This window comes from Palaemon carinicauda, chromosome 1, assembly GCF_036898095.1.
Source record: "Palaemon carinicauda isolate YSFRI2023 chromosome 1, ASM3689809v2, whole genome shotgun sequence".
NCBI classification, from domain to species: Eukaryota; Metazoa; Arthropoda; class Malacostraca; order Decapoda; family Palaemonidae; genus Palaemon; species Palaemon carinicauda.
This window is the reverse complement of record NC_090725.1, coordinates 117,995,950-118,018,290: the sequence shown is the minus strand read 5'-3', so window position 1 is coordinate 118,018,290 and position 22,341 is coordinate 117,995,950. Positions and strand designations below refer to the sequence as shown.

The 22,341-nt window shown below is 42.1% G+C and overlaps 1 protein-coding gene across 1 annotated transcript in view; it reads right to left on the bottom strand.

The window, feature by feature from the left end:
- Positions 1-22,341, bottom strand: part of LOC137651178 (proteasome adapter and scaffold protein ECM29) — a 439,426-nt gene that overhangs the window by 368,605 nt on the left and 48,480 nt on the right. The window contains exon 4 of the mRNA XM_068384329.1: positions 15,910-16,028. Coding sequence (XP_068240430.1) covers positions 15,910-16,028 — 119 coding nt within the window. The remainder of the gene's footprint in view (positions 1-15,909; positions 16,029-22,341) is intronic.

Below are 22,341 nucleotides of genomic sequence, written 5' to 3'. Positions count from 1 at the left end.
ATCTGGCGGCATGGAGTAAATTTTCATGTAACGTAGGCATTGCAGATTGTCGGAGGAGGTTGCAGATGGAAAAAATTCTGCAGGGACGACCAACATCATACACCATTTCAGCTGCCAAGACATCCAGGGCATCTTTAGGAGTGGTCCTTAGCCCCAGGAGGACCCAGAAAAGCTGGGTAAACCAGTTGGTGTCCTTGCAGCGGGCATCAAACCTGCATTGAGGCTACGATAAAAATGTTCAACCATTCTGTTGGCAACAGGGTTGTAGGCAGTTGCCTGATGTAAGGTAATTGTTCCTAAACTAGAATACAAACTTACGCTACTTATTTAGGGGTATTACTTTCTGCAAAGCTGAAATGATGAACCATTAAAATTTAGAGACAGTTAATTACCCATACCGCTAGTTAGCGGGGGTATGGAGGGTAGCTTGCTATCGCTCCCACTCACACACCGGTGATTTAGCTCACATTATTTTTGGCTCGGATGGAGACCGCTTGTAACTGCTCTTCTTCCTCGCCTATTTTGAACTGCCATTAATTTTTGTCCTTTAACTTACTTTTTTCTTATATATATATATATATATATATATATATATATATATATATATATATATATATATATATATATATATACAGTAGGGTCCCGAATTATGCGAGAATTTGGTCGATCAATGACCTCGTGTAAATGGAAAATCGCATATTTCGAAACACAACTTGCAGAAATAATTACATTGGGGCCATGGCAACCATCAACTTGCCTATTCAAACATGTTTACTACCCATTTCCAATACTTTCTATGTACTATACTATATTTTATTATAATATCAAATTGTTCTTGTAAATAAATCAAACATTTAATATACTTTAAAGTTCTAATAACTTGAAAAAAGGTTAAAATTACAACCAGGATGGGTGTACACACCGTATAGCCTATTTCCTGTTATAACACGACCCAAAATACAGGTAAATTTTAATGCTTTTCACATCTATTGTATAAGACAACTGGTGAATAGCAAAACCATCACTCTATAAACTAGCTTTTGTTGTATCATTGAAAATCCAGAATTATCAAAATAAAGGCAATTTTATATCATGCGTTTCCTAAACACGCCAAAAAGCACGATAAAAAACGAAAACCAATGTTTTGTTTACGTTTTTCTCTGATCATAACGAAGAAACAGACGCATTTACACATCCGTGTATAGGTTAGTTTTTGAATTGACAGCAATCTTACCAAGTATTGATTATATGTTGATTTTGTAATTACCAATGTTCTACTTAATTTTTCTTAGAACTTCCAAATAAATGAAGTGAATGCCATTTATATAATGTTTTTATTTATGACGCCGCCTGAAACGGAAACCTTCCATTCGTTTACTGTACGCTCTATCTTCTATCATAATAAACAAATGAAGGCATTAAACACGCATGATCAAAGTGATAAACAATGATATTAAAAGCTTTTAGTAAATATGTTATTACAAATATTTACCGTATCTATATAATTTCCTACATACGTAGCAAAGCAGGAAAACTTTTTTTTTTTTTTTGCGTGTAATCAACAGTAACAAAGTGCCGCTAATGACAGAATGATAATTTACAATAATTCTAAACTGTTACGCAAGATAATTGTCCTTTCCATATCCAAAATATTTTTCCTAACTTCAGTTATAAGTCAACTTGTACCCACCTCAATTATGGAACCGTCAGAAAAAAAAAAAGAAGAAAGTACTAGGCCGGGTTTTAAAGTCGTCGAACAATTAGGTTATCGCTATAACGTTCGACGTGACAAGAGATGGTGCGAGTTTGGAGAAAGTAAGGAAAACTTAATCATGATTGCTTTTAATATAATTAATACTTTGTGAAGCCACAAAGATTTCATTTGTTACAGAGAGAGAGAGAGAGAGAGAGAGAGAGAGAGAGAGAGAGAGAGAGAGAGAGAGAGAGAGAGAGTGAGTGTGTGTGTGTGTGTGTGTGATTTAAAAGTACTTAACAAAAATATGATAGATTAAAACACATTGGTGCTTATGTAATATTAACTAACTGTATAGATGGTTTGAATAAGTTAAGAAATGGTATAAACAATACTTTGTTGCTGTATTCTTACACGCATATTGAGAGCGGCAGCTGGACATCAGCTGATCTGATCACAGCCAGAAGTAAAACAAAAAGAAGTCAGCAATACTCGATTTTTAAAACACCCGAAATTCAAAAACAAATGCACATGTTTTCTTAAACCGCAATTAACTATTTGAAGAGTAGCAATTTACGAGAATAAAATGATGTTTCCTAAAAAATTGTGGTTTGCTGACGAAATCGGATACCGTATTTTAAGCTGGGCTACCAGCTGTTGAGGGACCATCTGGAAGGTGGTTTGAGGCTGTGCTACTAGTTGAGGCACCGTGGCCACGGTCACGGACGGAAGTTGCGCAGGCTTACGTGGTCTCCTTACCTTTTTGTTCTTAGGCTGGGGACCTCCGTCTGAGGAAGATTTCCTCTTTGATGTCATGCCCCACTTTTGGAGAAGGTTCCTATTCTCAGTGGCTGCTCTGGCTATGACTTCTCGGACCACTTCCTGTGGGAAAAGGTCCTTGCCCCAGATGCACGATGAAATCAGCTTCCTGGGTTTGTGTTTCACTGTTGCTGAGGCAAACACATGCTCTCTGTAGGTCATCCTTGACCTGATGAAAGCGTATAAGTCCTTCACAAGGGTATCCATGAGACTTAGCCAGGAAAACATACATTTCTGGGGAGTTATGTAGGCCTGCGCACATTTCCAGGCAGTTCTGATGAGAAAGAGAGGCAGCAAGTCTCTCTTTCATCTCCTGTTCCCTCCTCAGATGGTCTGGCAACTTCGGAAGGTTCTCATTGAACTGCTGGCCTGCTGTCTCTGGATCCAATTTCGAGACGGAGAAGGTTAGATGGACGTCTTTCCACTTCTCCTCACAGGTAGGCATTGCTAAAGAGAATGATTTGCATTCCTCTAGAGTTGGGCAGGGTTTGCCCTGTTCGACTGCCTTGGTGACAAAGTCTAGAGCTTTCTCTGAAAAGGGGAAAGAGATGGAAGGAGCAAGAGAGGTAGGATGCCTCTTGCTCAGTGCTGAGACTTTGGAGTTGATGTATCCGGTTCCTTTCAAGGACTTTACAAGGATGGCTTGTGCCTTGCCATGTTCGAACACAATGACTTCCTTCGGTACCGTTTCCTCATGGGATGCAAGTTCATCCCACAGTCTCACGTAACAGTCTGGGTAGGCTGAAAAGCTGGGCCAGAACTCAAGACCTTCAAACAGTTTGGCCCCAAACTTCTCCAAGATAAATAGCTTCCCATTCATCAAGGGAATGTGCTCCTCATACCTCCAGGGGTTGGTTTTGCAGCAGTGAGGGAGATCTGATACTCTAAGGGGTTTAGTAGAGCCCATGGAAGTTACAGGGCAATCCCTTTCCTGTATCTGTCTCTAGTTCTGTTGGATGGACTGCTTCATCTCTTCCTGTTCCTTCCGGAACACTTCCAACATCTGCTGGATCGACGTGAGAATCGCTTCACTCTTGTCAACCTGTGTAGTTGGTTGAGGAGCTGGGGTTGAAAAGGTTGATGGCATAGGTTGGAATGGCGTCACGGCGAACTGAGGGTCCTCAGTTACCTTCGAAACGGATCCTTCTTCCTCTGTCCGTGGTTGATCCACGTCTTCTTCAGGGCCTTCTTACAGTAAGGCCTGTTCTGTGTCGGTGGACACTTCTGAGATCCGTTCTTGGTGGATGTCCATGCCTTCTAGTGCCTTGTGGATGTCAGCATCGATCTTCAGCTGTATGAGAGGAGGCTGGACCTGTTTCTAAGGCACTACCACGTTTGCTAGAGCCTTGGGGAACAGAAGGCACCTTAGGGATTCATTAGATAGGTAAGGTCCCAGAGAGTTCTTCTGGAACCCTCTTACCCACTTATGAAGGGTTTCCCTTACTGTGTCCCTAGTCTCCACGGTGACTGGGATGACTTCTCCGAAGCCGTTGATCAGCAGGGTTGAGCAGGTGGAGCAACCCTTCGGGTCCCAATACTTCAGGGATCCGGACACGATACAGCAGGGGGCATGAGGCCTGCACATCGTGTGCCCACAAAAGTCCTTACTTTTGTGGTTGCAGAATATGGCTGCACACTTCACCATTGGCTCCTCCTGTAAAGGAAATGGTTTCAATGAGTATACAGCTTTTTATATCATTGATATAAAGGCATACATTTAATTAACAATGGTAAATGGTAGCTTAGGACAGTAAGCTGGAAAGGAAATAGGAAATACACATATGTGTTTCCTCTCCCAGGCAATTGCTGAGAACTCAATCAATTATAATATTTAAGTTCCCTGTTATGGAGAATACAGGGTGGAAGAAACTCTAATACTTAGAGTTAGGGTTAGTAAGTGTTTATACTAACTTTATCCACAAGTAGTATATTAATAATGATCGGTGATTTATTAGGGTCCAGATGATAAACCTCAACATGATATTGCGGTCCCAACATTAGACCGTGATAGGAAACACAGAGTATGTTAGAAAATAAATATACTACTGTATTTTTTGTATACTGTAGTTCAGCCGGTGCACTACCGGGGTTAGGTTAGTACCTGGCGACACTAATTGATAGAAAGAGAGAAAGTATTAGGGAAGGAAAGTTTCCTATTATTAGGGTTTAACACAACAATTGGAAGTGTAGGAGGACTATCAGGCAGTCTGCTGTCTCCTTGCCAGAATGAGAGTTCTAATGGAAGGGGTAAGAATCCATCTGATTCTGGCTTCGATCCATCCACAAAAGGCCTGCCGCCAGCTGTACCGCCGACGGAAATTATTGTGGATAGCAGACCGAGAGAGGGCTGAAGACTTCTCAATAGTATGTTGGGTTTCCCACCAGCAGCCGTCAGGGCCGGCTCAATCTTCCCCCCGTGACATTCACTTCCGGTGAAGGAAGGACATAAGGGGGAAGGTGGCTGAGGCTGCTGAACTAACTGCCGCCGGTAGGGTCCCGGCCGGCAACACAGACAACCTGGCGAGCCGGGATGACTGTCAGAATACCAATGAAAGAATGTTGTGACGGCTATGCCGACACTAAAAGACAGAAGGGGGAAGGGAAAGGGTTTTATAGTTCACTGGGAAGAGAGGTGGCGGCAGGTATGCCGCCTACCTTTGACAGTGGACTGGGGAAGCATGGCTTCCTGTGCCGACGACATCATCAGCAGCGGAGGAAACATGATTCCTTTAGACAAGGGCACCCTGAGTTAATTACTATCTAACCCAAAGCCGGAGTTCTACTTGACGGCAATGAAGAAAGTCGGTGTTTAATTACTATCTAACTCAAAGCCAGAGTTCTACTCGACGGCGATGAAGAAAGACAGTGGTTGCCGCCTGTAATGGCGGTGGTACTCAGGGAGGGAGAAAGGGTTTAGCCTCTTTTCTCTAAAAGAGAATGTATATCGAACCTTATCCATAAATTCTAGAGCATGTAAGTCCCCATCTGAATTAATAAGGAATGATAGGGTGAGGCTAAACGTAGCGAATTACTTTACTAACGTATATATATATATATATATATATATATATATATATATATATATATATATATATATATATATATATATATATATATATATATATATATATATACACACAAATATATATACATATATATACATACATATACAGTACATATATATACATATATAAACACATATAAAAACATATATACATAATATATATATATATACATATATATATATATATATATATATATATATATATATATATATATATATATATATATATTATATATATATATTATATATATATATATATATATATATATATATATATATATATACTGTATATATATTATATTTATATATATGTATATTATATATATATTATATATATATGTAAATTATATATATCATATATTTATACACACACACACACACACATATATATATATATATATATATATATATATATATATATATATATATATATATATATATATATATATATTTAATATATATACATGTATATATATATATATATATATATATATATATATATATATATATATATATATATATATATATATATACATATATATACATATATACATATATATATATATATATATATAGAATGTAGTAAGTTTCCTTTATAGTGTTCGTGTTGTGCGTATACGACAGGTTCTCAAGACACTTGCGCAAGGTCAGGGAATCTTCCCTTCCGACCTCTTCCCCCTTGTCCATCGGTCTTCCCATCGTCGGATAACCTACCATTGACTCAGCTGTTGCCGCAGGGAAATCGTCATCGTTTGGACACTCCTTGTTCAACTGTTGTCTTCGCCTTTCCCTCTTCCCGGGGAACATATGGATTACTGAGGGAAGGGAGTGTGGCCTTTCAGAGATTGACTTCGGTCTTTCTCTTCTCAAGGCCATTCACCTTTCATGGGTTTCAGACAGTATACTCACGGGTTAGGTTGCGCTTCCGATTATTTTCTTAATTATTTAAGTGAAAATATAATTGTTTGTAATTTCAGCTTCTTCTCTGTGGGGAACTCTTCCCTTTGGAAGATCAGTGGTTCTTTGTATTAGTGAATATTTTTAGCTGATTTAAATAATCGTAATTCTTGTTTTATTACAGTTACTCTCCACTCCCCTTCTCCTGTCAATGTCGACCGGGGAAGGGAGGGCGCAGTTCTTATTTTATGTTTGTTCTCTCGGTGGTCTTCTTTTCCTTCACGGACTAGGTGTTCCTTGCGAGGGTTTTTTGTTACATAATTTATTTTATTTTTCCTCAGTTAGCGATGCAGTTGCTCTTCGTTCGACTAAGAGAGCCAACGAAGCCGAGCTGTTCTGTTCATGCCTGGGGATTCTGCTGTCACTGCCGACCCTCAGAGGACGTCATCCCTTCTCATAGAAGCACGCCTGTGGCAGCACCTGATCAGCACTTCATCTTCGAGGAACTAGCTCCGGCTACGCTTCCTTAGGCAGCGCTCTTGTCAGATCATCTTAAGAGAGCTACCAGGAGGTTCGCCTCTAGGGGGTGGACTACTTTCCCTTCTGAGGGAGAGTTTTCCTCCACAAGTGTGGGGTTGTTTCTCCCTTTCGAGGGAGAACTTCCCTGCATCTTTTTCATCACTTCATTAACTTCGACTACTGTTGCTGTCTTCGTCTAGACTACGCTCCACCCTTGCTGAGTCTCTCTTCCTTCAGGGGCGGAGCATAGTCTTAGGCAAGTCTCTCTTGCGAAGTGATCACTTCTCTCGTTCGCGAGAGGGGCAACTTATAGAGACTCCTCTTTGGATGATTGCTATTGATGAAGGTCAGCTTGCTGATCCACCAGCCCTCATGGGCATCATCTGTTCCTAGACCTTCTCCTGACGACGCTGCTGCTGGTCCTCGGATTTCGATCCCTGACTCTTCTGTGGATCATTCGCGATTTCCATCGGTGGATGTTCGCCCTTCCAACGGGCATATCCCAGTCCCTGATCGTCCTACCAGCTGACCTGCCGACCTACCATTACCGTTCCTGTCCCCGGTACAGGCTCCTGATGCCCTACTTAAGCGTGCAGCAGCACCAATGGCGCTCATCAAGGTTGCTCTCTAGCGCAACATTGCCACAGAGAGTAACGTTTGCCAGCTCGCCAGCACTTACCAGCCAACCTACAACCACTGGCAAAACAGTGCTCACCGAATCCTCAGCACGCACCCGCACAACTTCGGTCTCCTGCTCGCCAAATACTCTCCTGCATGCCAGCGCTGTCCTACGCGCCAGCGCTCTCAAACTCGCCAGCACTCTAATGGTCGACAGCGCTCTCCTGCTCGCCAGCACACTCCCCGGCGTTCGCGCCAGCACTCTCAGGCGCGCTCACGCCAACACTCTTCCGCGTGCGCGCCAGGGTTGTTCTACGCGCCAGCGCTCTCCTGCGCACCAAAGATCTGTTGGGCTAAAGGCCCACTAGTAGCTCATTGACTACCGTCCCTAGTCCACTGATTCCCGAGTTCTAGCTCATCTTCCACCAATGAGAAATCATCAACCGACTGATTGCTAGATCACCGTTTGCTGATTGCTAGCTCACTGATCGCCAGGTCGCCAATTGCTAGTTCATCTCTCTCTGATCATTGACCTCCAGTCTCACCAACTAATAACGATCTCCGATTGCTAGTGTGCTGATCGCCGATTGCTAGTCAATAACCAGTCATCCACTTGCTGATCACAAGATCGCCGATGGGCAGCTCGTCTTTCTTAGATCATTGACCTCAGCTCCCTGATCTCTGACCAGCCAATCGTCAGCTTGCTGATCTCTAGCTCACTGATCGCCAGTCCGCGATCGAGAGCTGATCATCAATGGCTCATCAATCACCAACTGACGATCATTAAACCATTCTCCTGTCTCTCAGGGCTCTCTAAACCGATCACCAACTCACTAATCGCCAACCTTCCTTGGCTGACTGACCAGACAGCCTTCATTTGCCTATCAGTTACCATCTTCGGCTCACAGATCGCCGATTCACCGATCATCAGCAATTTGCCATTCACCAACAGTTCGTCCTTCAGACTTACTAGTCGACCTCTGCTGTGGTTCCCTAGATCGGAAGGCATACAACACACTTCTCGCTACTCGCCATTCGCCATCACCAATCCACTAAAGCGATCGGCAAACAATCGACAACCCCCATCAGTGGCTTGTCGACAGGTAACTACTCGCGAGCACTCTCCAACTGCACAGTAACCACGATACCCAGCCGTTAACCATTGATTAACATTCGCCAGACCGATGCTGTTCTAAGGATTAGCATCAATCCCGTCAGGGCGCATGGTAGGGTTAAGCGTTGCCTTACTTCTATCAGTTAATAAAGAGTTCTCTCCCAGGGAAGAATCCTTACACAGGGAATCACGTCCCATCCTTTCCGCCACGAGTCAAGACCCCAGCGTCATCAATCTCCCATGCGAAAGGATCCGCAAGGAGCTGTCCCTTTGGGTCGATGTCCACAACATGTTGAAGGAGTTTGGACAAAGGCTAAGACCACAGGTATTCATTTGCATGCTGGACCTAAAGGACGCATACTTCCAGGCCCAAACCATCCATCATCTAGGAAGGATTGAAGATTCAGTCTAGACAAACTAGAAACACCAGTTCAGGGCACTGTGCTTCAGTCTTTCCACAGCACACATCCTGGACTCAGGATTGGCTTCCATCACCTCCATTTCTGGACGACTGACTGACCTTAGCAGACTCGGTGGCAAGTTTGCGTTAGCACCGGAACTTTTGAAGTTTTTTTACCAAGATCAAGTAATCATGGTAAATCTTGGGAAGTCTACCTTACTTCCCTCTCAGAAGACTTGTATATCTGGGAATGATTCTAGACACCAGTCTCCACAAAACCTTCTCATCAAAGACAGGTGTAGAAAAGTCACAAGACCCTTTCTCAAAACGAGAAGAACTCCCAGCCCAGAGTGACTTTTTTTTTCCCCTTTTGGACGAACCTCAAGGGATAGCTGTCAGTCGAGAATCTACGGAGTGGTATAACCTTCTCATCCTTCCCCGCCCCTTGGACTTGATGCTGTGCTGCACCACACAACCTCAAGCCTCTGGACAAAGTCTGAAAGTATCTTCACTTAAATCTCTCAAGAGATGAAGGCCAACTTTCCAGTCCCTCAATAGCCTCATCAGTTCCTAACGGACCACTCAGTGGTGTGGTGAGCAACAATACCACATATGGGCTCACATCCACAAGATAGAAGGAACTTGCTCACAGCCTCTTCCCATCTAACAGTATAAATACTAGGATGAGCCAAAGTCCGCTTGGTACCACTATCAGCCCGCTTCATTCCAGACTAGAGGAATGTGCTCGTCGACAATCTGTGCACAACACCTCAGGTATGATGTACCGAATGGTCTTTGGATCACCTTATAGCCGACAAAGCCCTGACTTTACGGAGTTCTCCAACTATGGATCTGTTCGCAACGCCCCTGAACCTCAGGCTTCCACTGCTCCCCAGTCCTAGACCCCAAGGCTCTCTGGCAAGAAGCATGAAAACAACAAAGGAGGGTACAACAGATGTTTACATCTCGTCACTGTTTTTGTAAGAAGAGAAGGGTACTCAACAAGGCTAGAACATTGGTCAGCCTCTCAAGGGCTCTCATACTCTATGGCATTACACAGAACGGTTTCCAAACCTTCTGCAGCTCCTGATAGAGCCTCCTAGAGAACCCTCTCCACGTCACAGACAACCACACTTTGACATCTACCACAAACTATAGCTTCGCTATGATTGTACGCCTGGAGACTAACCAGGACCTCTTCTCTCACAGAGGCTTTTTGCAATAAGTTGCAAAGAGGTTGTCTAGATATCTGAGGAATTCCTCAGCATCAGTCTACCAGGCAAAGTATAACGTCTTCTGTGGATGGTGTCATGGGAAAGCGTATCTCTCCACTCGATACCTCTATTCCAGCAATAGCGGAATCCAAGTATATACAGGAGGAAAAGACCCCCTTTTTAGTTTCAGCAGGTTAAGACAATAACTCAACCTTGAGCCTTGCCTTCAAACTGAAAGGAAGGGACACCCCTTCATCGCTAGATCTTTCCTAACTCATGCGGACTTACAACTTGCCTTTTCCCAGTCGGAATTGAGACCTCCCTCTCAGTCTAAGGTGACCTCTTTACGTTCCACTTCACCAGGCAACAAATTTTTGCCTGGTTTAGAAGACAGTGTTCCTACACACTTTGAAAGTGGCCAAACGTGCCAAAGAACTTCATGGTCTCTCTTTCGACATCGCCCATTCATGAGAAGGGTGAAAGGCAACATTCAGTTTCGTCCCCCAGTATGCTGCTAGACACAGTTTCCAGAGGTGACGGTTCCTAGACAACAAGTCTCCACTCAGTAACTGATGATAAAAATCATCTTTGACTGTACCCGGGTTAAGGTTTGAGGCTCTACCTCAAGAGAATGGCAACAGCCCACCCGGATCCCTTCTCTTATCATCAGTACTGGGAGAGACAAGAGGAGGATCACCAAAACATCATCTCTGCTGGATTCACAGAGTCATCAATTACACTGAATCCAGATCCTCATCCAACACAACGACCCACGATGTCATGGCCCTTATAAGCAGATTACTCTGTGACGCAGGTTCGACAAGCAAGGGTGTGAATGCTCCAGGTGACTTTCGCAACCTTTCTCCTGCAAGACGTGACCCACAGGAACTCGATACGATCTCTATCGGTCCTGTGGTGGCTGCAAAACAGCTGGTTGTATACTTCAAGCTCCTTATTGGACAAGTAGCAAAAGGTTGAATGCACTGTTACCCAGTTTTAATCTGCATGAATGAAAACATTTGACTGGCTCTTATTCTTTTCTTCGTCTTCACCTCTCTTGGGGAAAGTAGCATCCTGGGTTCTCTGCACAAGCTGATGTCAAACCAATGCAGGTAAATCATGCTCCCTTGTGTACCTAGTATTAAGCTAATATTGTTGCATCCCCATACCATGGCAAGGTGGTATTGGGAAAATTTTGGCTACAACAGTTTTCCCTACAAAAGACTAAAAACAACTTTACCTAGACAGTCACACTTCTAAATATCTCAACACACACCTTGCATAGCCCGCGGACCTTGCGTAGCAAGGTTTTAGTGAGGCGTGGGGACTCTCTTATTTTGAGTACTAACATACTCAGATAAGGAGCTACCGGGTAAAGCCAAAAGCCAGATTGGCAGGAACGTCTGCCCTTCCTAATGGGTGATCACCCCTAAATAAATAGCCTAGGTTTGTGTTCTAGTTACAAAACAGATGACAAATTTGTAGATAATTTGTATTTTTCCTAACGATACAAACCTTAGCTATTTATACAAACTTACCCACCAGCCCTATCCCCCTTGAAGTTCTACCTCCAAGCAAAGTGAGCTAAATCACCGGTGTGCGAGTGGGAGCGGTAGCAAGCTAGCCCCCTACCCCCACTAACTAGCAGTATGGGTAGTTAAACCTTGCTAAATTTTAATGGCTCGTCATTTCAGCTTTGCAGAAAGTAATACCCCTAAATAAAAAGCTAAGGATTGTATCGTTAGGAAAAATGCAAATTATTTACGAATTTGTCATTTCCCATAGTTGAGTATAAATATGGTTTAACCCTAAAAAATTTGTTAGAAAAGGTTTTTCAACTGTTTCTGAATCTATGTGATATGTAGAATGACATACTAAAAGTCTACCAAAATGAAAGTACTACAAAGCTGTGAAATCCAAGATGGCTGCCAATGCATAAAAAAGTGTAATTAACTTCCTTAGTATTCACTATACGATGATAGATAAATTTTCTACACCTTGGTTTTCTGGGTCGAAGAATACAATGGAAACAGCCAAATTTCCTTTTATTCATCATATAATGAAATTTAACAGTAGATTACTTATGAAACTAGTGTGTTTGGTTGCTACCAGTCTTAAAAGTCTAAACTTATTGGCAATATCCATAAGCAGGTGTACATGGTAATCCATACACCCTGCAACTACACTGCGATGATCAGCAGGCAGATTTGCATTTACAATGTATTATATTTAACAGATTGTCTGAAGCTACATTCATACATTGAAGGTGTATATACCAAAGGCGGTGGTGATAGCAGTCTTGGGATGACTTCTGGATTCATGGAGACCTGAAAATACCCCATCCAGAGATCGAGCATGGAGAAAACCTTGGCTCTGTCCAAATAGGTCACATCAGCGATGTTTAGGAGCGGGGAGGGATCCGGTTTTGTCAGCATGTTCAGGCCCCTGTAATCCTCACACAGACGTAGAGAGCCATCTTTCATCAGGACGATGTGTAAGGGTGATGACCATGGGATTGAGGCCTTTTGGCAAAAGCTCATTTCCATTTTGGCGAACGTTTATTTAGCAGCTGCCAAACAATCTGGTGCCAGACGCCTGGATCTGGCAAACACTGGAGGCCCCGTTGTCTTGATATGATGATAAATACTGTGTTTGGTGGGAACTGTGGGCGTTTGACAAAGTTTTGGACGGAAAACTTCCGGGTACGATGTGAGGAGGTGGGCGTAGGCATCCGTGGGTGCACTGATGTAGAGAGTGAGATTGGAGGGAGCGGGTTGGAGAGGTGTAGAGAAGTACGAATTCGCCGTGACATTATCATCGATGAACAAAATCAACCATGAGGTGGAAATGTGAGAGGAAATCCGCACCGAGGGATTAGCATTGTGATGTCAGCAACAAGATACATCCAACTATATTTGGCACTTCCAAACAATAACTTGTGGGTATTACAGATCCGTTGGCAGCTACAAGGCGGACCTCGGTAGATTTAGACGTGCCTACCAAAACTCACATACCCGTACCTGCATCAATTAAAAAAAAAAAAAATTTAGTGAGAGGGGAGACCGCCACAAATAATGGCCTACTTACAGGTTTTTTGGCCACTGATAACAGTTCACTCATTTCTTTGCAACAGCCCTAAATCTGGAGTTGTAGTAGTATAACCGCAGCCGATGGGCATTAGTAAGTGGCTGGTGAGGTCGTTGGTTGGGGCGTAAGCGAGGGGTGGTATATGTGGGTGGTGGGCAGCTTTGTCGCTACACCGGCACGTTATATGGTGGGCATCTGTGTCCTACCGCATTCACATCAGTGTTGGTCAATGTTAAATGGTCGTCCACTTGGTCAAAAGTGGAGGCGTTGATGGAGGTCTTGAAGGTGGAGAAGTGGCTGTCCATAAGGATGTCAACTTTGGTCATCAGGTCCTTCATGGGCAAAATATTGACATCAGGGATGCTAGCGCATACAGGTTTGGGTAGGCGCCATACTCAAAGGGCACGAAGTAGATTCACTTCATGAGGAGAGCAATCTGCGGCAGGTTGCAGGGAAGCGATACTGGTCCTTTCCCTGCGGGCGAGCGAAGCCTTTTGGTCCCACAATGGTTGTTGAGCTGAAAAAACTTTACTATACCGGCAGCTGGCAATGGTGAGTACTGCTCCAGAAGGTATCTTTTGAGGTCGTCATACGTTATTGGGTGTCTCCTTGGTAGCAAAGCCAATCTGATATTTCCAGGAAAGTTTCCCTGGGGGATCGCTGCGAGAACATAATCTGCCTTGGTGCTTGAGCGAGTCACGCCATTTATGCAAAACTGGACCTCGGCACGCTGAAACCAGGCGAATGCCTCTGCATTGGCAAAGGGCAATAGTTTCAGGGGTGTGGTGTTGATAGTAGAGTCAGTGTTGGAGGGCAGTATCATTTAACAGAAAGACACAGCAGTGAGGGGGAAGGCAGGAAGGAGCTGGACACTCCAGTGGTCACCAATGTGCAAGGTGCCAATTAAGTGATAACTGAGAGGCAAGGTGAATATAACTAAACTTTATTGAACAATCATCGAGTTTATATACAGCAACTTGCGAGCAAGAACGTCAAAAAATGAAACATAATAGAACATGAGCTAGCATAACACAGGTTGGTCTATTAACAGTGCAGGGAAGAGCAAGCGATAAGATAAAAAAGGAAACCATTGTAGTGTACGAGCGTGTATTAAACATGTGTGGTACAAGCTAGCATGCACTTTGTCGAAGCCCTTCATCCTCACTTGCAATACTGCACAAGGGGCTCACTTGAGGTGCCCGTGAGTGAGCGTGCACGCAACTGTTGGGAAGCAAGCGCTCACTCTGAAGAGCTAGCACACTCAGACTTTTCTGCTGGCATGTTGGGAGACATGCTCACCAACAATAGGGTCTCTCAGAGAAGTGCATTTCCCAAAGGAAGGACGTTTAGGAGACTTGTCTCCTCCGTAAGTCTCATAAAAGTGGAGGTGGTCTGCTTCAGGGGCATGAACCCAGTGAGGAGTAATTCCCTCCTCTAGGATGTCAAGGGAGATGAGCTGATGACATTTCTGGCAGAAGTAGCAACAGCCCTGCGGTGCCGCTGAAGCGAACACCTCAATCAACTGGTCCTTGGAAGGAGGACCTTGCATTTCCAAGAAGGGCCACAACCCAAATGGCGTCATCCATCTGTAAGAGACACTCCCCTTGTGTTGGAGGCCCTCCTGTTTTGCAAAAGTTAACACGGAAGTCTCCTTGCCCTGAAGTTTGCCCTAAAGTTAAAAGACCACTACTCTTGCCCTTCAGAGGAGACCAGCAGGGAGGGGTCAGAGGGCACCATACCAAGGGTCAAAGGGAGAAGTCGGGACTTCATCAACTTCGAGGATGACCTCCAAGGCGGAGAATCCCTTTTGGACTTCGTCTTGTTTCTCCTGCCATACATTACCAACTGGGAGAGCGACCACTCCAAATGCTCAGTACAAAGAGAGGCCTGACAGCAGAAGTGTCCTCTGCAGGCAGGGCACAAGAAGTGAGGATCCACCTCCTAAGCACTCATAAATGTGCCGCATTTACTATCCAGCAACCCCAGACATTTCTGTATCTTCACAGACATCTCGCCCTAAACAAATGCAATCGCTAACATGCTGAAGAAGAAAGAAAAGATATTAGAAAAGTTTACCAAAATATTCCAGACAGTGAGAATGTCTGTCCTTACTAATAGCTGCTTATCAATGTGACTATTTGTACTCAGTTTACACCTTGTTAGAAAATTTTAACTACTGTGTACTCCAGAGTTGCTGTTATCTCTCTTATGTAAAGGATGAAGGTTTGTAATTATACGAAAACAAACACATGGCTATTTAGATGTAAATTCGGTAAATTGAACAATGATATCTCTTTAACAAAGAGCAATAGGATAATGTATAAGAAGCACTTCTTAATGAAACTGGTAAATGCAGGTAGATCAAATAAATTTTATCTAGAGACAGGTTGAGTAAAAAATTCATGAGTAAATGATTATGAAATCTAGAATCACAGTACCAATACTTTGAAATATATCAGGGCAACAATAAATGGTTAGTCTTACCTATCTTGATGTTGAGATGGTTTTCCTTCAAGGCTATTAAGCATAGACGGCAAAAGCTCAATCTGTTTGTTAAGATCAAGGCGTGGATATCCCATTCTTATGTAAATGATGGAGAAATTCTGTATGGATGGAATAATGAATATAAAAAAAAAGACTAAATAATGCACTCAACCTCACATTTACCCCCTTACTATATATGTTTATTTGACAGCATTTAAAAAAAAAAAAACAACAAAAATACATGGATTTTTTATACAAACACATCACTAAAATTGGCTACATGGGCAACAGCTACATTACCATACAAGCTCAAGAAAAAGAATCTGCGCTAGCCTTTAATATGTTAGGATACAAAACATCCGCACCCTAAAAAACTTAATTCCACTCATTGTCTGACCTTATGTTATGGATGCAGGACTTGGAGGATGGGATATATGTTTGTAAAGTGAAATATGTATAGCCTATGCAGCAAATAAAAGTCTATTTAGCTTTATAAATTTGTACTTGTTTGGCCACAAACACTAATTACTTTATAACTGCCTGATTGGCTGTTTAGGTGGGAGGACACCTGTTGCTTAACAGCTATATGTACGGACATTGCTTGCTAAACATTTGTATGCCAAAACTGGAGTCACACTAACAAAGGGCTGTGAAATTCAGTAGATTGGTAACTTGCTACCAAGAGCATGATATGTACTTGAGAATGGTTGTTTCAATGATAAGAGCTTACCTAGCTGCCTCGTGTAGGCTAGCTTAGAAAGTAATACTTTGGCTGAACACACTGTATGAAAGTCTTGAATAGAAACAGTCCAGAGAATCCAATTCCATCTGTTAAGTTGTGGTAACTTGACCAGCAACCATAAGAGCTGACAGAGTATGAGTCAAGGGATTCAAGTGTTAAATCTCATAAATAAAAGCATACAAAAGTATTATAAATATCCTCTATGAGACAAAGTAACTAAAAGAGCCAAATTCCAATGGCCAGTTAAAAGGAAAGAGATGTAGATACAGTCCTAATCTCATGAATTTATGATTGGATGCTTGAACTTCTGATATACTACTATAAGGTTTTAAAATGGCCTGTTTAAGTCACATGGAAATGGTGCCTTTAGTCACTTCTGATCTACACATCCTGGTAGATAAACACAACTACAGCCACACTATACCAAAAAATGGCTAGGGACTTCTGAAGGTCAATTTTCATGGATCTTACTGGGAAAAGAAGCAGGTCCTACTCCTTTTCAAGCTAAACAGGATGAGAGGAAATAACAAACAAGGAGTTAGAACAAAGCTAAGAGGATTTGCCTGTGTCACTGTTACAAAGCCTGAAACATAATACAACATGCCAACTCTTTTCAATTTCTTTGTTTGAAAGCTGATTGGAGTGAGCATGGAATTGTCTCATATATCTGGTTGAAGCTAAAGCTACCAAGAAGGCAATATTCAAGATTAAAGTTTTATGTGAGGTTTCCTCAATTAGCAGGTATGGCCTATTCAGCTAAACAGATCTTTGAGGGAGGCCTAAGACTCCTTGGAGTAACTTCACTTTCATGGCACTGGCAAATGTGTTAAGAATATACCCAATGAACCCAAATCAGACATTTCCTCTACCTACATAGAAAAATCAGAATGTCTGCTACACACAATATTAACAGTACGTAAATTAAGTCTCCCTTTATTACACCAGCAAAAGAACAATGACAAACGTCTTTGTCGACAGCCTAGCTTGGAAAACCTCTCTTGAAGAGACATCAATTAAAAGAATATATGCATGAATAATAAATTTTTGGTTGCTCATTTAGAAATAAGCCTTTTTCCTAGATGTGCTCTTGAAAGACCCAGTAAAAGAACAAGAAGGTCCAGGTAGTTGTATTACTCTGGAAAGTAGAAAGTGAGAGGATTTCCATTCTTAGATTTTGCTCATTATACTAACATACAGATCTACCATGCCTTCTGCAGTCAGGTAAACCAGGAACTTATTGGGCTGATTTACTGTAGAGCATTGCCTGTTTAGATCTAGCTGTAAATTCTTACAGTGAAGAGGATGCAACCTTCAGTACAAACTTCTCTAGTAAAATGATAAATTTGGAACTAATTTGTATTTTTCCTAACTATACAAATCTAGGCTCTTTATTATGGATATACTGTTCCAGCGTAGATGGAATCTAGCCATAAACTTTTAATGCAAGGTGTTATCGACCCTCCGCTAGTTAGCAGGGGTATGGGGGGGTTAGACCGGCTACCCCTCTCAAATACTCACCCAGCGCATTACGTCACTTTTAGTTGCATAGTTTGGCTTATATAGTTAAGAAAAATAAAAATTACTTCCAAATGTCATTTCCTCCAACTCACATACAAACCTTTTGCTCTTTACTGTGGAGCCTCACCCTTACGTGGGTAGTAGTCTGAAACCCAACTGGTTGGGCACTTGACCTGAGGTGAAACTCTGAGCTCATTTGAACGTGAGAGAGGCACCCTGAATGTCGTTTACATTAGGTAAAGAAGGGAGTTGATAGCCTGAACAATCAAGGTGAATGCGTGGAAACAAAGCACTGTAACTTGGCCAGGTAAAAATAGTGTTGAATATGCCTTCATAATTAAATCTAGGTAATACCAGATCACACAAGAGTAATGGTATTTACCTGCAGTCGGAGGTAGGACAGCTTGCAGAGTCCTCAAGAGGCTGTGCCACAAGAGAGGGTATGATGAAAGAGAATAAAGCTAGTTATTCTAAGCAATCATTCCAGACTAACACCGAAAAAAGTTTGCCCTCGACAGACTGCTTCTTATGTTGTACGAAATGGAGGTAGCTATACCCCTTGTCGCAGGGCCACTACAATTCCTACATATCTCTGTGCTCTTCTAAAAGCTTAGTTGTATCAATCCTAGGTATTCTATCCATCTTTCTGTTGGATGCTTCCAGTTTCAATTTCAGTGTGGCAATGAGGAGCTGGTGATCACTACCAATATCGGCACCTCTGTAGGTTCTTACATTTCTCAGAGTCGTCATTCTCTTTTTATTAATGCCAATGTGATCTATCGGATTTTTGTAAATACCACATGGTGTAGTCCATGTATACTTGTGTATGTTCTTGTGTTGAAAAAAAGTATCTCCAATGACAAGATTGTTTACTGAATAGAAACTTATGAAATGGGCTCTATTTTTACTTGCAAGTTCGCCAAGACCCTCGACAGCCATCACATTCTCTATCCCTTGATCATTTCTTCCAACTTTAGCATTGAAGTCACCAATCACAATTTTCATATCTCTTTCTTGGATCTCATCTATTACACTCTGCAGTTCTTCTAGTATTCATCTTTCCTTTCTTTAGTTGAATCATTTGTTGGTGCATAGCAAACTATAATACTCATATTGCACTACTTTGATTTAAACTTTGCAAGTAACAATCTACTATTTACAGCTCTCCATTCTATTGATACCTTTTCTGTTCTTGGTGTCATCATCATTCCTACCCCTTCTCTTTCAACTCCATCTGATCTTCCGGAGTAGATATATGGTCTGAAGTTTCCTTGCCAATCCCATTACGTGTTTCCCTTCGGGCCAAGATATCCAAACTATATTTCATAAATTCACTCTCCACTTGCTGTAACTTCCCAATCTGATTTATGGTTCTAGCATTCCAATTACCTATTTTCAATGTTTCTTTAGTATCTATAAACCTGGAGATTCATAGCAGCCTGCTACGCCCAAGACTGGGGGCCATTCTGTCATCTTCTCTTTCCATTACTGACTAAATCCATAGAGGATTCATTGGCTAGATACATCAAAGGATAGCCAGTTCCTTGTGATGCACAGTGCCTATCTAACTAAGACAAGTGACCCCTGCCAGTCCATACTAATTACAGTGGAACCTCTACATACCATCTTAATTCGTTCCGGGACCTGGTTCGTATGTTAAAACGATTGTATGTTGGAGCGAATATTTCCATAAGAATACACTGTAATTTGTATAATTTGTTCTGGAACCCAAAAACCTAAAACTCCTTAATAAATTACTGCACATAACAATAATACAATTGCATTATATAAGAGATGTACAAAAAATAATTATAAAGAAATAATAAATATAAAAGGGTTTTTTATTGTCACTTCACCTTAGACACAGACCAACGCAGGTGTAGGCTTTGCTACGCAGGAGAAGATGGATGGTAGGCGAGGAGGTAGAGATGGTGACTGCGATAACGTTCCATACCTTACTCTAACTTACACTACATTAACTTTAACCTAACTTAGCTTATTTTTTTTTTTAATTCTTATATTTTATATCTTTTTACATTTTTTTTTTATTTTTAATTTTCATCATTTTCATTCAATTCAATCTTAGTTTTCTTTGCTTCACTTTCTTTATTTTCATCACGATCACTAGACCGCTTCGTAGATTTTTTAAAGAAACTATCTAGAGAAAGTTGCTTCGTACGTCTTTTCAGAATTTTTCTGAAATGGGTTAAGCAGACAATCATCGAATTGCGAAACTACACGGCAAACCTGAAGTTTCTGTGGCTGATACTTATCAATGAAGTCAACCACGTGTTGAAGATGTGTTAACATCTCTTTTATTGCAGCTGAACTTGAGATGTGCTCTACCTCCTCGATGTCCTCCGACTTCCTCAACTGCGCTTGGAACTCCTCATTCTGCATGGCATACAGCTCCTTAAGTTCCTCGGTGGTGAGCTCTTCATAACGCTCCCCGACGAGTTCGGTGATGTCATCTTCATCGACCTCCAGACCCATGGACTTGCCAAGGGATACAATCTCTTCTAAGTCTTCCTCTACGGCAAGCACAGGTTCAGGCTCGGGGCCAAAACTCCCAAATCTCTGGGAGAAACAGCATCAGGCTAAAGCTTCTTCCAAGCTGAATTCAGTGTCCGTCGAGTTACTCCCTCCCAAGCCTGATCTATGATCTACAAGCAGTGCACGATATTGAGATGGCTCCTCCAAAATTCACAAAAAGTTTAGTTGGTGCTTTGCGTGATATTAAAGCACTGCTTAAATAAGTGCTTGGTGTAGAGCTTCTTAAAATTAGAGATGACTGGCTGGTCAATGGGCTGGAGGATAGGGGTGGTGTTCGGTGGAAGATACAGCACTCTGATGAACTTGAACTGGTCAATGATATCATCTTTGAGTCCTGGGAAGTGAGCGGGAGCATTATCCAGGCAAAGCAAGCACTTTAAAGGCAAATTCCTCTCCTGAAGGTACTTCTTGACAGTAGGACCGAAAACTTGGTTTACCCATTCAACAAAGAAATGCCTAGTAACCCAAGCCTTAGAATTACCACGCCAGAAAACATGCAGCATGTCCTTATTGACTCTATGTGCCGTAAATGCCCTAGGGTTTCTGGAAAGATAAACCAATAACGGCTTGATTTTGCAGTCCCCATTGGCGTTGGCACATAGGGTAAGAGTCAACCGATCCTTCATAGGCTTATGTCCGGGCATTATCTTCTCTTCAGCAGTGATGTATGTTCGACTAGGCATCTTTTTCCAAAACAGACTGGTTTCATCACAATTGAAAACTTGCTGCTCTACGTAACCTTCACCCTCCACGATCTTTTCGAACTTCTTAACAAAATTGTTAGCAGCCTTGGTGTCTGAACTTTAAGCCTCTCCGTGCCGAACAACTCAATGAATCCCGGTCCGTCTCTTAAATTTGTCGAACCAACCGCGACATGCCTTGAATTCCTCCGTCGTAGCATCGGTTGAACTCTCCCCCGCGTCAACCCCAGAGCCCGCCGCCTTCAAGTCACAATAGATTACGCTGGCCTTCTCACAAATGATCGTTTCCTTTATCCATATTAACAAAAGGAGTACCATCTCTTCCAGGGTAGGGCTGCGACGTTTTGAAATAATGGTGATCCCCTTTGATGGTTTGACTGCTTCAATGGCTGCCTTCTGCTTGATGATCGTCGAGATCGTAAACATACCCGACCATATTGTTTAGTCAGATCATTCACACGCATACCCCGCTCATGTTTTTCTATAATTACTTGCTTCAATTCTAATGAAAGCATGGCTTTCTTCCTTTTCTCACCACTACCAATACCTGTACCGAAACCAAGATTCTTAGGACCCATGATTATACATAAAATCAAATAAAATTGAATAAACACTAAAAAAAGGAAGAAGCATCATATTGATGAAAAGAATTCTTAGAACAGGGCACTAACAGATGTTTTCACTAAAGGATGAAAATAGAAATATTATCAACAATAGAGATGGACTGATAACTGCAGAGGATTTCTATACAATGCTATACAAAAGATATAATAAATAATGAAACACCTAAGTGTAATGGGTAGATGCAATACTATTGAATGAATATATTATCAAGACAGAGAAACCTTTATTCCCAAAGTATGAGCACCGAGACGAAATTCGACTACCGTAGTATTTGGTCAAACCTGTCATCACCTC